Below are 13,736 nucleotides of genomic sequence, written 5' to 3'. Positions count from 1 at the left end.
GGAACTTCAATTAATTTAAAGCCCCAATCAGCAAAGAATAAATCCTTCGCAGATCTAATTACCAGCGCTCTCGGAAGACCCGGGCCGACCAGCCAATCTTCCCCGTGTTTGAACAGCTTGATGAACTAGGGGACTGATGGATATCAAGTCATTTTGTTTAATTTATAAATGGATTTTCCCCTAATACTTAAATTATCATCAGTACAACACAATGAAAATGGGAACATTCTGAATGCAAAGTCTATAAGAGTCCTGGAAGGAATTCCAATGAGGAATGTCACCTCTGTTCATTCCTCTATACAATTGATCTAATTAAATACTGAGGGTGGAAAGGCGGTTTAAAATGTAGCCATTTCTGTTTTCTTTTTAGCCTTAATTTATCTGTTCACATCTTTCAAGTACCTTCTGATGCTTTAAAAAGAAAAAAAAAATGGGGGGCGGGGAGGGAGAAAATAAAAGAAAGAGAGAGAAAACCAAGATTTCTGCAAATGCCCAATACTTTTAATTCTCTACAAGCTAATATTCAAGATGCCTCTGCCAGAGGGTACATTTTGCTGAATAATAAATAAATGTGTAAGAAGAAAGGAGAGGCTGTTCCAAGCCCGCAGATCTCCTTCTAGTAATTTGAAAGGGAAACCAGAGGAGATCGTCCCTTCCAGATGCATTGTTCAACTGAAATGAGATCTCTGGATTACACTTATTAAAATGTCTCCTTATTTTCAAATCTCTTCCTTATTTAATTACTGCATGGGGCTGAAAGCTGCGTGGAATTGTTAAATACCCTTAGCTCTATTTATAGTCGCTCCACACGGGCACCTTGAGCACACTCATTCGGCGACGGTCCTGCCCACCAACCGCCAACTGCAAACACACTGGCTTCGCAATTCCCACCTGGCTCAGGGGTCTCTGACTGAGAGGAGGAAGATGCTGAACTGGCCGCGTCCTCTGTGGTGCCCTGCGAGAGGAGGCCCCGCCCAGGCGGGAGCTTCATGCCCAGCTGCTCTGCCATCTCCACGTGGTCCCCAGGGTGGACATAGTCAAAGACGCTGCTGCCTGTCAGCTCCACCTAGAGAGGGAGAGAAGTGGAGAGAGAGGTGTCAGGGGCTTTTCCATGTTCCATACGGTAACACAGTGACACCGATTCTGAGAAGAGTAAGGACGACACGGCCCCAGAAGCAATTTCGGCTCCAAGTCTCTATCATCAGATACTTCAGGATTCTTGGAAGGGAAAGAATGTTGTTTCTCCATAAGTATTTATTTAGCAATTGTTTAGCCCACTCCCCCCCACCCCCAATACAGTGTTGTTTGCATAGAGCCAAAACGTTCTGTGAAATGTGGACAAGTCTGCCTTGCGTTCAGCTGTTTTATCCACGCATCATCAAATACTTGTATGTTTGGTGTCAACTGGATGATTGACTGAGTCCTACAGTTTTCATGCTGAGAAGTTTGTGCTTTGTATAAAAACCCTTACAGAAACAGCCAGAGATAGCAGGCGAGTATTTCTTTTAAATACACAGATTTCTAACATATTTTTAAAAAAATGCATATCCTTTTATTTCTATGTAAGCTTAAATGTCCGAAGTGCCTCTTACAAATATATGCAAAGGCATAATGTTTTCATTAAATATCACTCATTAGCTCTGTAATTGTATGGAGAATTTTTCCATGCAAAAGAGGTCAGCTGGGGTCTGAAGCAGCCATCTTTTTTTCTGCTGGTATCAGCTTGTTTTGCCTTCAATCTAATAAAATACATGGTAGAAAGCTCCTCGAGGGCTTTAAAAAGTGTTTTATTTTGTCTTTGAATGATGCTGCCTCCAAGAACAGAGGATGAATATGAAGTATCAGAAGAGGGGGCTGAGTATCTCAGTGCTGTCAAACACGGCCTCTGTGAAAAGGGTCACCTGCTTCAGGTGGGGGTAGAAGTTGCTTGCAAGGACCGGCCTTACCTTCGGACTCCCAGAGCGCTCAGACTATTATCTCTTACTGAGGCCAGCCTTAATGCTCCTAACAGAACGTCCTTGCATGGCAGGCACTGCGGTGGGGGTAGGCACGTCAGCAGCAGGACAGGAAAAAGCTCTGCCTGGGTCACTAATGGGTTTCCCTGTCCTTTGCAGTGTGATGGACTCATGGCAGCTATGGTGAGTCATAGAAGTTTCCAGAGCATCCAGTTTCTTGGGGGTATAACCACCTAACTCGATTCCTACCTCTTTGCCGTGTAATGGGCAGCATCTTTCCAAACTCTACCAAATGTCTCCTTCCAGGAAGGAAGGGAGGGCAAACTGTCACAGAGAGCGGGATGCTCAGATCAATCATTGTGCTCAGTGCTCCAAGTCTGGGGAAGATGATCACCTCTACCTGCAGACAGCATTTGATTAAAATCTTAACAGGCTACACATCTTCGACATCTATCAATTAGCAGAGGCACAACCAGGGAAAGAGAAGGCAAAATTGAGTTTGGGTAATAGCTCTTCCTGAAAAAGGCTCGCCCAACTTTTACTGAAAATGAGGTACTTTGTGCAGCTATTAAATTACACTCTCTTACTTTATTCTGCTGCTGACTCTCTCATCTTACCATACCTATTTCTTCCACTTGGTATTGTGACAGAGAGCACATTGGGATTCACAGTGATCAGCTCCTACCCTCTGGGAGGGGGGGATTACATGGAAATAATCCCTTTAATGTGCGCCTTGCCTCTAAGCACTTCACACAGCACTAAATGGGTAAACTGACTTTGTGCAATTAAGAAATCAAATGAAACTAATAAAATGTGTGTTTTAATATTTCTTGATGGTTATTTCGTTTGGGGATTAGCGGCTATGAGGAAGTCACTCACTGCACACAGAGTCCAATCAAAGCACTTCACTCTTCTGAGATCCCAGTGTTTTACTGTAATATTTCTGTGACCTTCAGACACACACCGCAGACTGTGACAAGATTAAAACCCCAGTGAAATATTTTTAGGGTGCTGGTTATTGACTGTTCATGAAAACCAGCCCTACAGAGCAGAGCCAAGGTCTTTACAACTTGCTTTTCCTGGAGGTATAGATCCTTCCTTCCCAGGAAGCTGTTTCCTGGTGGGTAGAGCAAGGTTAAGTCACAGCCTGCCCTACAGTGTATAGCAGCAAGATCCTTTACTGAAAACCCAATACTGGGGCTGGAGAGATGACTTAGCAGTTAAGAGCACAGACTGTTTTTGGAAATCCCAAACAGTAAAACCTACAATTTATGGAGAAGTTAACACTGGTGAGTTGACATTGCCATAGTCTCCACCTATCTATTGTGGCTGAGCCCATGGGAATGGTGGGTGGTACAGGCTACTTGGGGTCAGAACCTGAATTTCAGATCAGACGCTTCCCCAGGGCAGCTGTGTGGCCTTGAACAGTTCCTGTAACCTACTTGGACTCCAGTCTACTGTTGCAAACTGGCAGCTAGGTACTACGGGGGACGATGGGGACACCTCTCACAGTGCATTCTACCTGCAACGCGGTTTCTTAGGAGTGATATACGGCTATGGCCTTTAGGTCAAAGAGAAGACAAGTCATGGCTGCCTTGCTCCATATCTCTATTTGAAAATCTAGTGAGACTACGCAGGAGGATCGTCACTCTGTGAGGTAAAATAAAACCCTGAGATGCCTACTCTTGGGTTGGCAAGATGGTGTAGAGGGTGGAGACACTTCCTTGTAAACATAGCCATCTTCAGATTGATTCCTAGAAATCGCATGGTGGAAGAAAAGAACTGACCTCTGCAAGTTGTTGTCTGACCTTTGAATGCATGGCATGGCGTGGGACACACACAGATGGCATGGCACAGACACAAATATGCATGCACACATACACATAGAGAGAAAATGAAATACAGTAAAATGCCCACTTTTGTTACTGTCTGGTGGACAAGGACAGAGGAGCACAGGAATAGATGTTCCTACATAGCTTGCGTTTGTGTTGTCACATTGGGACATTTCAACCAACAGGGGCTACAACGATAGTGATACCTTGTGAGACCTAACTATAAATACTAGAATAATAGTATTATTAGTTATTTACTCTGTGAATGTGCTTTCCCCACTTGACACAAGATCTTACTGTGTAGCATTTGACTATCCTGTAACTCCCAGTTGTCAATGAAAATAGCCTGGAAATTGTGGTGACCTTCTTCCTGCCATCACCTCCAAAGTGCTAGGATTTACAGGTGTGCATTCCTATGCCCATATTCTTTGCTTTATCTCATAAAATATTCTAAGCTGCTATGCTCACCCCCGTGTCAAAGAAACAGAATCTCAATAGTGGAAAGGGCTAGTTGTCGAGATAGACTTGGGCTCTCACTTCTCAAATAGTATTTGTAACCCAATACACTGAGCAGGGGACTCTGAATCCTTCTGTCCTTTATCCTCGCTTGTGGGGAGAAGACCACACTGAGTTCTCAGAAGTGGACTAGGGGCAGGCAACCCGCCAGACTCTTGGGTCTCAGGATGCGTTGTTGTTGAACTCTTGGACCTAAGGAAAATGCAGAAGGAGGCTGTCGACCTCAAAACAGACATGGAGGTAGTCAGCAGCCAGCGTGACATTTACCTCTAGTCTTCTAGAGTGTTGTTTCCTGTCCTAGTCATCATACCTTATACTTACCTGACAGTTCCAGTCATCTCAGGTCTGCCTTCAGGGCACTACTGTTTAGAACTGGAAAAAGACTTAAAAACTACCTATTATGGCCTCCAACTTTAACTGGCAAAATCATAGTTCTCAGAAGTTGAAATGCTGTTTCAACTTTATCCAGATCCTTAGGGCTAGAAGGAGACTAAGTCCACTTGGTAAACTCACAGTTTACAACTTTCTGAACCTAAACTTTAATTTTTTTCTTATGAAGATTGATCTGGCAGATAGCACCAAATTTGATGCTCAAAAGACTACAGAGATCAAGACTTTTGTTTGTTGCCCGATAAGTAGACATCACTTCATGTTAGTTTTGAGTAGAAAAAGTAAAACCCCAATCCATTGCCAGTGGGATACTGTCAACCCCCTAGTTGCTAATTCTTCTAAAGCATTCATTCTCTGTACTTGTTTTATCTTGTTCATCTACCACAGATGTTTGCTGCATAAAATGTACAGAGAGTTAGATCTAAAACAAGATCATTTGATCTATGATGAACTAGATCATGCTTAAATTGTTTTCTTTTTCTCCTAAGTGTTATTACCAGCATTATGGCTGTAGTGTATTAGTCTGTAAACTGTATTACAATATAGCACCATAATGTGTTCATCTCCAGTAAACCCTTGCTAGGTACATTAACAGCTAGACCTTCTTTTTGTAGACCCAGCTGAATGTGACTGGGGATGAAATTAAACAAGTGCTGAGAAAGGCAGGCTTTGAGAAATTCTTTTAAGAGTCCAGTGGTCATCCTCTTCTACCCATTTTTTTTTTTGTTTCCAGTTTAAGGCAAAACAGTTAGATGGTTAATTTCCAAACTTCACAGTCCATGTCCTCATTATCTGAATTAAAACATACTTTACAAAAAAGATCAAAACACTTTCAGATCACAAAGAGTAGAATCTTAGTAATCCACCCAGTATGATTGTTGGTTGTATCCTCAGTCCTTCATGAGGATCTTCACAATGGAAAATGGTAGCTTTTCACCCTAGTGGGGTCCTCTCATTGGCTCAGATGACATTTAGGGCAAATTTAAGGACCTCTTCATCTCACAGTAAGTTCAATCACCATATTTGGTAGTTCCATTTGTCCAACTCAGGAAACAGACCTTTCAATGGTTTTCTGAGCTTCAGAAGGAGAAATACGCATGGCTGCTTCCACCTTTGACCACAAGGACTAACTTTACCCTGACTGAGTGCCTTGATTTTGTTGCTCTGGTTGTTTTGTTTTTGTTGTTCTTTTGAGACAGAAGCTTTCTAATTCAGATTGGTGCTGGACTCACAATCTGCCTGCTTCTGCCTATTCATATTATATGCTCATGTCACCATGCCTGGGTTGAATAATGGCAAAAAGGAAACAGGTCCCTTGTACTGCCTAGAGTATTCAACAACAACAGCAGCAGCAGCAGCAGCAACAACAACAACAACAAACAACAACAACAGCAGCAACAACAACAAACAACAAACAACCACAACAATAAACAACAGCAGCAATAACAACAACAACAGCAGCAGCAACAACAACAACAAACAACAACAGCAGCAACAACAACAACAAATAACCACATTAAACAACCAGCAATAGCAACAACATATTAAACAACCACAGCAACAACAATAAACAAACAACAACCACAAACAACAAACAACAACAACAACAACAAAACAACAGCAGCAGCAACAACAAACAACAAACAACCACAACAATAAACAACCACAAGAGCCACAACAGTAGCAACAGCACCAGCAGCAACAACAACAACAAACAACAACAGCAGCAACAACAAACAACAAACAACCACAAGAGCAACAACAGTAGCAGCAACAACAACAAACAACAGCAGCAGTAGCAACAACAACAAACAACCACAACAACAAACAACCACAAGAGCAACAACAAAAAACAACAGCAACAACAACCAATGGAAAGAGTACTGGCCTGGCAGCGGCAGATAGAGGATGGGCAATACATAACTAAATCTGGTGATGTCATTTTGTCCAGACTCTTTCTGCCTAGGTATTACCTACTCAATGCTCCAGGATAAGCCACAGCCCAAAGACAAACTAAACTATATAGCTTCCCCTCAGATGTATTTCCGAGATCTATTATTAGCTTGCGTGTCATTTTCACACTGGACAGAGTTGACTTTGTAACTAAAGTTTCGTGGGAAACTGTAAATATATTATACAGCACTTTGAGTTGACTTTTCCATGTGGGGTCGTGTGCCCTGCTGATAGCTAAGATGAAGGACTAATTTGTCTTTTCAAACATCAAGCAAGCATGTCAATAGACATGGCTTGCTCCCCTGGAGTGAGCAGTATGTTTTTTAACTAGAGCAGTGTCCTGACAGGGCTCCTTGTGAGTCCAAGGCCCCTTTGACTGAGAAAATCTGGTGCATGCAAGGGACCAGCAGCGGTCATATAGCACCTGCATGGTGAGCCCATTAGAGGATATTGCTTTACACCCATGTTTCAGGCATTTAAAAGACTTTCATCTTAGAAATAATACAGGGTGGTTGACTTTTATCATATAAAAAAAGAAAGAAACATTTTTCAAGATCTACCGTTTACGGTAGAATGCCACAGCTCTTTGGGAAGATACAAGTTTTCTTGAGGGCCTTGCAGTAGTGATGACTGGTGGTACTTAAATTGGGTCCTTCTCTAGCCTGACCCACTCCACAGGGGTTGCTAACAATATCTGAAAGTCACTCCTCAGAGAGAAAGGTGGCTTGGGGGCTGTCTCCTGGGTTAGGCTATCAGATCCACCAAGAGACCTTGACATCCTGGTTAGAAAACCCTGACCCAGGATAAGGTAGAAATTCTATCTCACCCTAGCAGGTGAGGATTTGTTTGCAGTATTTTTAGGGGGAGGGGGCCACATTTGTGTTATTGAAGGATAATAAAGTGATAAGGGAATAAAATATAATAAGATATGATAGCTTGATTAGCATAGGTTTCCTTTGGATTTACTGGTATCTTAATGCCATCTTCATAACTTCCTACATACTGCAGAACTCTGCTGAATATTTATGAACTGTTTTGACAGAAAGTTGATGTTCTTTACTGCTCTGTCTCATTCTATGTATTTGCTGACTTATCTGAAGGAAAAAAATGCATAAAAGCCTTAGGTCCGTTACAGAAATGCGTGTATAAATTAGTAGAACAAGAAGAAAGGAAGGTTCTGTATCGGAACAGTGAGGTGGAATGAAAACCTTTCAGTGTCATCAAATAAGAAAATGAACCCACTCTGTTTAGAGAGATGTTACCGGAGTTTTCGCTCAGAAGAGTGTGCACTGAAAGATGCCACATCGTGTGTTTATTTTATCTTCAGAAATAAACATTTCCATTCCTGTGGGAACTGGTGAGGCCAACTACATTTTATTTTTGTTTTTATTCACTTTCCTATAACCCCTGGACTACCTGACTAGACACTGTAATAGCAGAATGCAGAACCTTACTGTACAACCCACTGTGGACCCTAAGAAGGGCGGGGGAATGCCAGGATGCCCCTTGTCTTCAAAGTGAACAAGGTCCCATAAGACGACTGGCACAGACTGGCAGAGACTGGCAGAGACTGGCACGGTGGCTCTGGACAGTGGTATCTCTTTCTCTGTGACTCTCATTCCTGATGGGTAAACTGATCAGTCCGTAATTAATGAGGATTGCTAAGTATTTATAACAGCTCATGAGATATTCTGCACAAACAAGATTCCAACTGAGAATGCTTAAATCTTTACAGAAGTGGTCTCTGGGAAAAAAAATAAACAGCAGACTTTTTGAGATCGTTCCATTTTCTCCCAGTAAGTGATGTGCACCATTACAAGTCCTCGTGGTCACAGCACTGACGTCACAGTGGGTTCCTGAAGCAGTGGTTTTAGGATGGTTGGGAATGTCCTAGTCTTTCCCTTTCAGTAAGAGGCACCAGTGAAAAGAAGAGAGTTGAGTACCTTAACACCGAGTGGACCCTCCATCAGAGGAATGAGCCCAGAGATTTGTGAATGTGACCAAATCAGGAGTGTTTAAAGCCTGTTTTACAAGATTTCCAGAGCTTTGAAGTTTTAACGCGTCTGCAGGGCAGGGAAGGCCAACTTTTCAGTATTTATCACAGTACTGGGAGGGGAAAGGGTACCAGGGAGGTTACCTCACAGAGAAAATGGGAATGTTGCCAAGAAAGGAGCATTAGCCACAAGGTAGCTAAGTCAATCCCTCTTTTCTGAGGATCAGATGGAGAGTAAGCTGTCACTTTGAAAGCGTCTCTATTACCTTGGTAGTAAGGAGACCAATCAACATAGAATACTTGATATTGGCATAGGTAATCCATTATCCTCAAATTTTACATGCTTCACTGTTCGACATTTAAAATTAGGATTCACTTTGCAAAGCCAGACATGGCTATCTGTGCACCTTGAGTTTTGTTTAACTATTTGGTTTTTATTCTCATAGTTAATTTTTTTGCCCTCTTCCTTTTTGGCCATGAGAACAACATCAATGAAAAAGCAAAACACAAAACAAACAAAACAAAAGCTGAAAACAACAACAACTACAACAACGACAACAACAGCAAAACATATTAGTAAGATTGAAATTTAACAGCTCTTTCGGTTCAGAGAGCGTAATTGGATTAGGGAGACTATAAGAGTTCTGGCCTTGGGTTTCCTATGTATTTTAAGATTTCAGACAGAGTGGTTTTTATTTTATTCTAGTCACAGTAAAACAGTGTGGCTTATATGACTGAAACCTTGGCTATGGTTAATGCACACAGATAATCATCACATAAACTATAATAAATAATAAAACACACACACACACAAACAATCTAATTAATCATTTTTTCAGCTTTTAAAGAGACACTCTGTGAAGGATCTCCATTGGCATTCCTCGATAAGAGCTTGGGCAGAATGTTTAAGGGACACTGAAGAAAAAGGGGGAGAAGGGGAATAAAATGAGGACAACAAAACAGAATCAATAACAGGATTCTTACCAGAAAAGCCGAGCAGAATAATTTATTCTTACACATAGAGAAAACAACCCATAGGAAGGCTCCTGCTTGCCAGATGCCTTGGTTCCCAGACTGGACCAACAAGTCACAGGCTCTATGTTTAAAATGTCCTCGTGTTTCCTTCCCATTCCTTTCTCAAGTTTCCAAAACTTCTTTTTCAAGAAAATGCAAGGCAGATATTAAGTATTTTAGTCGCTGAAGAAAGTGGACAGTTAGGTCACATCAAGAAGCTTGAGTGTTGATCCACAGACAGGAAGAAGGAGGAATAAAGTCCCCAGGTTTGTGCACAGTTACTGACCCGTCTGGAGCCTTCTCTGTTGGTGTATGTAGGCAAATCTTGGGAAGCTCCTGGAAGACTCATGGGTGCCACAGTCCAGGCACATCATTTCTGTGACTGTATTTTGGCAGTTGGGACTCTTTGTGACCTATCGCGGCTCTTTTCTCTGAAGTGAGACAGTACTTAGAGCTTCTCTAGGTGCTGTGGTAAAGGAATAAGCCAAAGCCACACATGTTTGAGAACAGGCTGGGAGTTAGTCTTCTTACAGTGTGGGGCATAAATGGAAGTGAAGAACATTGGCCAGAAAAAAGTGAGCTATTTCATTTGCCGAGAGCAGTGTGTATTCTAAAGGCATCTGGGAGGGCAGTGCGGCCTATGTGAGGGACACCAGGTCTTTTTGAGAACTCAGTGTGCTGCCTTACTAGAAGAACATGCCAGTTACACGCGATTAGTCTGGCATCTTATCTAGGGCTTTTAATCACATAGCCACTTATGCCATTTATTCTTGAATTTTTTATAAGAGCCACCCGACTGGTATGATATCAGTACACTCAGAAGAGGGCTGCTTCTGAACTATATATAATGAACTGGTAAGTATAAAATTGGCACCAGGTCTTAAAGATTTAGAACAAGGCAAAAAACAAAAACAAAAACAAAACAAAACAAAACAAAACAACAACAACAACAACAAAAACAAACCACAAAAAACAAAAGAAAAGCAAAGGGGTAGAGATACTGAATGTCACATAATTAAAACTAATTTGCTGTACAAAAAGTGGCTACTTGGACATTTTAAATTACATGTAGGTTTTGCAATGCTTCTGTTGGACAGTACTATTCTGGAACATGGATCCCTGGACTAAAATATGAAGTACCGGACTACCACCAAAATGATAGGGAAGACGGAGGAGATGTAAGAGAATAAAAGAACAGAAGCAGAGGGATGCTGTTCAAATGAAAGAACTGAACTTATAGATTTAATCAGACAGTCAACTTTTATTGATCACTTCTATATGGAGAAAAAGGCATGAAAATTAAGTACCTGACCCCCAAGGAGTTAATGGTGCACTGTGACAAGGTGAGACAAGCACACGCAGAGTAAAGGGATAGGATAAAAGCATTGGTTAGTGTAGTATGTGATTAATGTGTGATATGAGCATTTGAAGTCATTACTACTTAAATCTCTCCAGATCCCTCTAGGATTTCCCAAAGGTGGGGTCATGGGCCCCTAGATATTCTAGCTCTATGGATCTGGGGTAGAGTCTAACATTTTTCATTTTAAGAAACTCCTGGGTGATATGGATACAGTTTGTCTACGATCCACAGTTCTATGGATGTATCCTAAGGTGGCTGAGAACCGAAAGCATCTAGGACAGCAACCTCCTGTTCCTGTGCTACACAGAAAGCAGAGTTGTCTGAGACAATAGAGCTGAGAGCAGTCAAGAGCAGTAGCTGGCTATGAGGTGCTTACAGGGGGGAGGGTGGTATACTCCACTATTGGGAGAAGCAGAGGATGCTGGGAAAGCCTTAGGAGGTGTTTGATCTTGGCTCCAAGGAGAAGGATGTATGATATAGTTCACTACTGTTTCCCTCTTTTAAAATACAGAACGGTGTTGTGCAATCCTTTACAGGAATATTACATTTTTCTTCTCAAATCTGCACCTCAATGACAACTGCCCTATTGTAGAATGAGATTGAAACACTAGCTCAAGGCCTGTGTGCCATATCTGTTCCCATATCTGACATGCTTAGATACAGTCCGTATATAATAGACGGGCTTCTGCTCATGGGCAAGCTTAAAATCCAGGGCATATTTTAATTTAGTTTCCTTCATTCCCAGAGAGAATTTGGTGGGTGTGGTGTCATTTTGCCTGGCCTTGAGTCTACCTACAGTGTGCAACTCAGCCTTTGCTGCGGGGACAAGCACAAAACTTACAGAAGAGTCTCAACTGACACCCTCAGGTTTCTGTGATCTAGTGGTGGACACGCAGCCCAGTAACTGAAAAGTTCTTTCAGGGTTTGTTCCAGATTGTGAAGCAACAGCCAGTGACCATGAATCTTGGCTCCATTAGCCACACACAGACATGCTAGGAATTAGCAAGATTAATCACTCAATACTATGTTGCTTTACAGATTTCAACTCAACTTATGAATTCTTTTTGACGAGTTTTATATACAGTCATCAAAACCTTTAAGTTCTACGATACCCTCTCAGCTCTGCTTTAAAATCCAACAGAGGAGAAAAGAACTCCATTGGCTGAGAAGGGTTGGGGGTGGGTATAAAGGGAAGGGTAAAAACTTATCAAAAGTAAAATTGGATTAAGAGTCAATCAAAATCCAACTGTGAATTTATCATTTCAATGAATTTCAATGAATGGTTTAAAATCTGTTTGAAATCTATTTGAAAATGAATATGTAATAATATAGACATATCTCCTTTTCAAAGCCAGTATTGTCAGATGTATTCTAGGCATTATAATTCATGAACAGAGTAGATGACTATTTGAAAAGTATTAAAATGAGCTGACTTTTCAATACAAGTGTCTTCACAATAAGTTTTTTTTTCTATTCCGGGCAATTCAGAAATGTAGACAATTGTGGTAGAAAAATAATATGTATTGTAATATTCATTGTACAGTAGTAGTGCAGTAAGTGGCAATTCTGGACATTACAAGAGACACAAGGATTATTTTCTGTGATTGCACAGAGAGTACTTGGATTTCTTGTGAAGCTTTTGCATTGGAAATGAGATTCATCAGTCTGAACGGGGCAGGGTTAGAGCCCTTAGCAACATGCTTATTTTGTAGAAGGTCACTCAATAATAACTTTCTCTGCCCTCCAAGCTTATTAAGACTGACTGGCATATATTAATGAAAACACCTGATTCTCCAACCATAAAACCCAGACAAAGACTTTATTTTAATATTAAGGAAGGAACCCTTAATTAGCAGGGTTTCAAAAATGTCAGCTTCTTCTATTAGCTGTTCTGGTCCATCAAAGCCATAATCCCTACTGTCAAATTTCATCACATGATAGACAGTTTGCCTCGCTGCCTTTTTTTTTCTTCCCTTCCTTTACTGATCATACTGACTGAGCTTTTGCTTTTTAAATTTTTTTTTTTATTTTGCCATCACATTTAACAACTCATTGTGCACTTGCCTATTACACTCTTGATTTCACTCTTTGCTTTCCGAGTCTAACATGGCAGTTAGAGAGGGCGGGGTGGGGGGAGACATTTCAGGAACACAAGTATTACATGTGAATACATTCTTAGCCGTATAATTAAGGGCTCTTGGAAGACCTGGGCTGGCTTATATTGATCGCCTTCAAGAGTATGTAAATGTAAATGTGCTGCTCTGAACATACTGACAAACAAAACAGCCTCACAGATGACTGTTTTTTAATGTGTCAAAAGAGAAGGGGGTGAATTCTGGGGAAGAACTAAGAATCTTTTAAGATAAACAGTTATCACTCTTGACCATCAGCACACTCACCTACTGCAAGGGAGTCGGTGCACACATGGCTTTGTGCTGTCCTTCAAGGGATAAAATGAGTACATCTAGCAGGACAGAACAAACATACAGCTCTCAAAGTATTTGTGGTTTTAATCTGACTCAAAACGTTGACTGTTGATTAAGTGCTTTTTTTTTTTTTTTTTTTTTTGCAAATGGAAAAGTTCATGCTGTCCATACCGAGAGGAAAACAAAAACAGAAGACAAAACCAGGACAAGGGTGAATCAAGGGTTCACGGGCACTGTTTATAGAGACACCAACACAGCTTGCTCTTTATCTGTAAATGAACACGGAGACCTGGGCGA

At 41.3% G+C, this 13,736-nt stretch overlaps 1 protein-coding gene across 7 annotated transcripts in view; it reads right to left on the bottom strand.

Annotated features, from left to right (window-relative positions):
• The window catches only part of Npas3 (neuronal PAS domain protein 3), an 814,553-nt gene that overhangs the window by 123,778 nt on the left and 677,039 nt on the right, over nucleotides 1-13,736 (bottom strand). For all 7 annotated transcript variants that reach the window (XM_032907733.1, XM_032907727.1, XM_032907728.1 and 4 more), the window contains one exon: nucleotides 892-1,066. In XM_032907733.1, coding sequence (XP_032763624.1) covers nucleotides 892-1,066 — 175 coding nt within the window. The remainder of the gene's footprint in view (nucleotides 1-891; nucleotides 1,067-13,736) is intronic.

The sequence above is a fragment of the Rattus rattus genome, chromosome 7, assembly GCF_011064425.1.
Source record: "Rattus rattus isolate New Zealand chromosome 7, Rrattus_CSIRO_v1, whole genome shotgun sequence".
NCBI classification, from domain to species: domain Eukaryota; kingdom Metazoa; phylum Chordata; class Mammalia; order Rodentia; family Muridae; genus Rattus; species Rattus rattus.
This window is presented reverse-complemented; position numbering and strand designations above follow the sequence as displayed.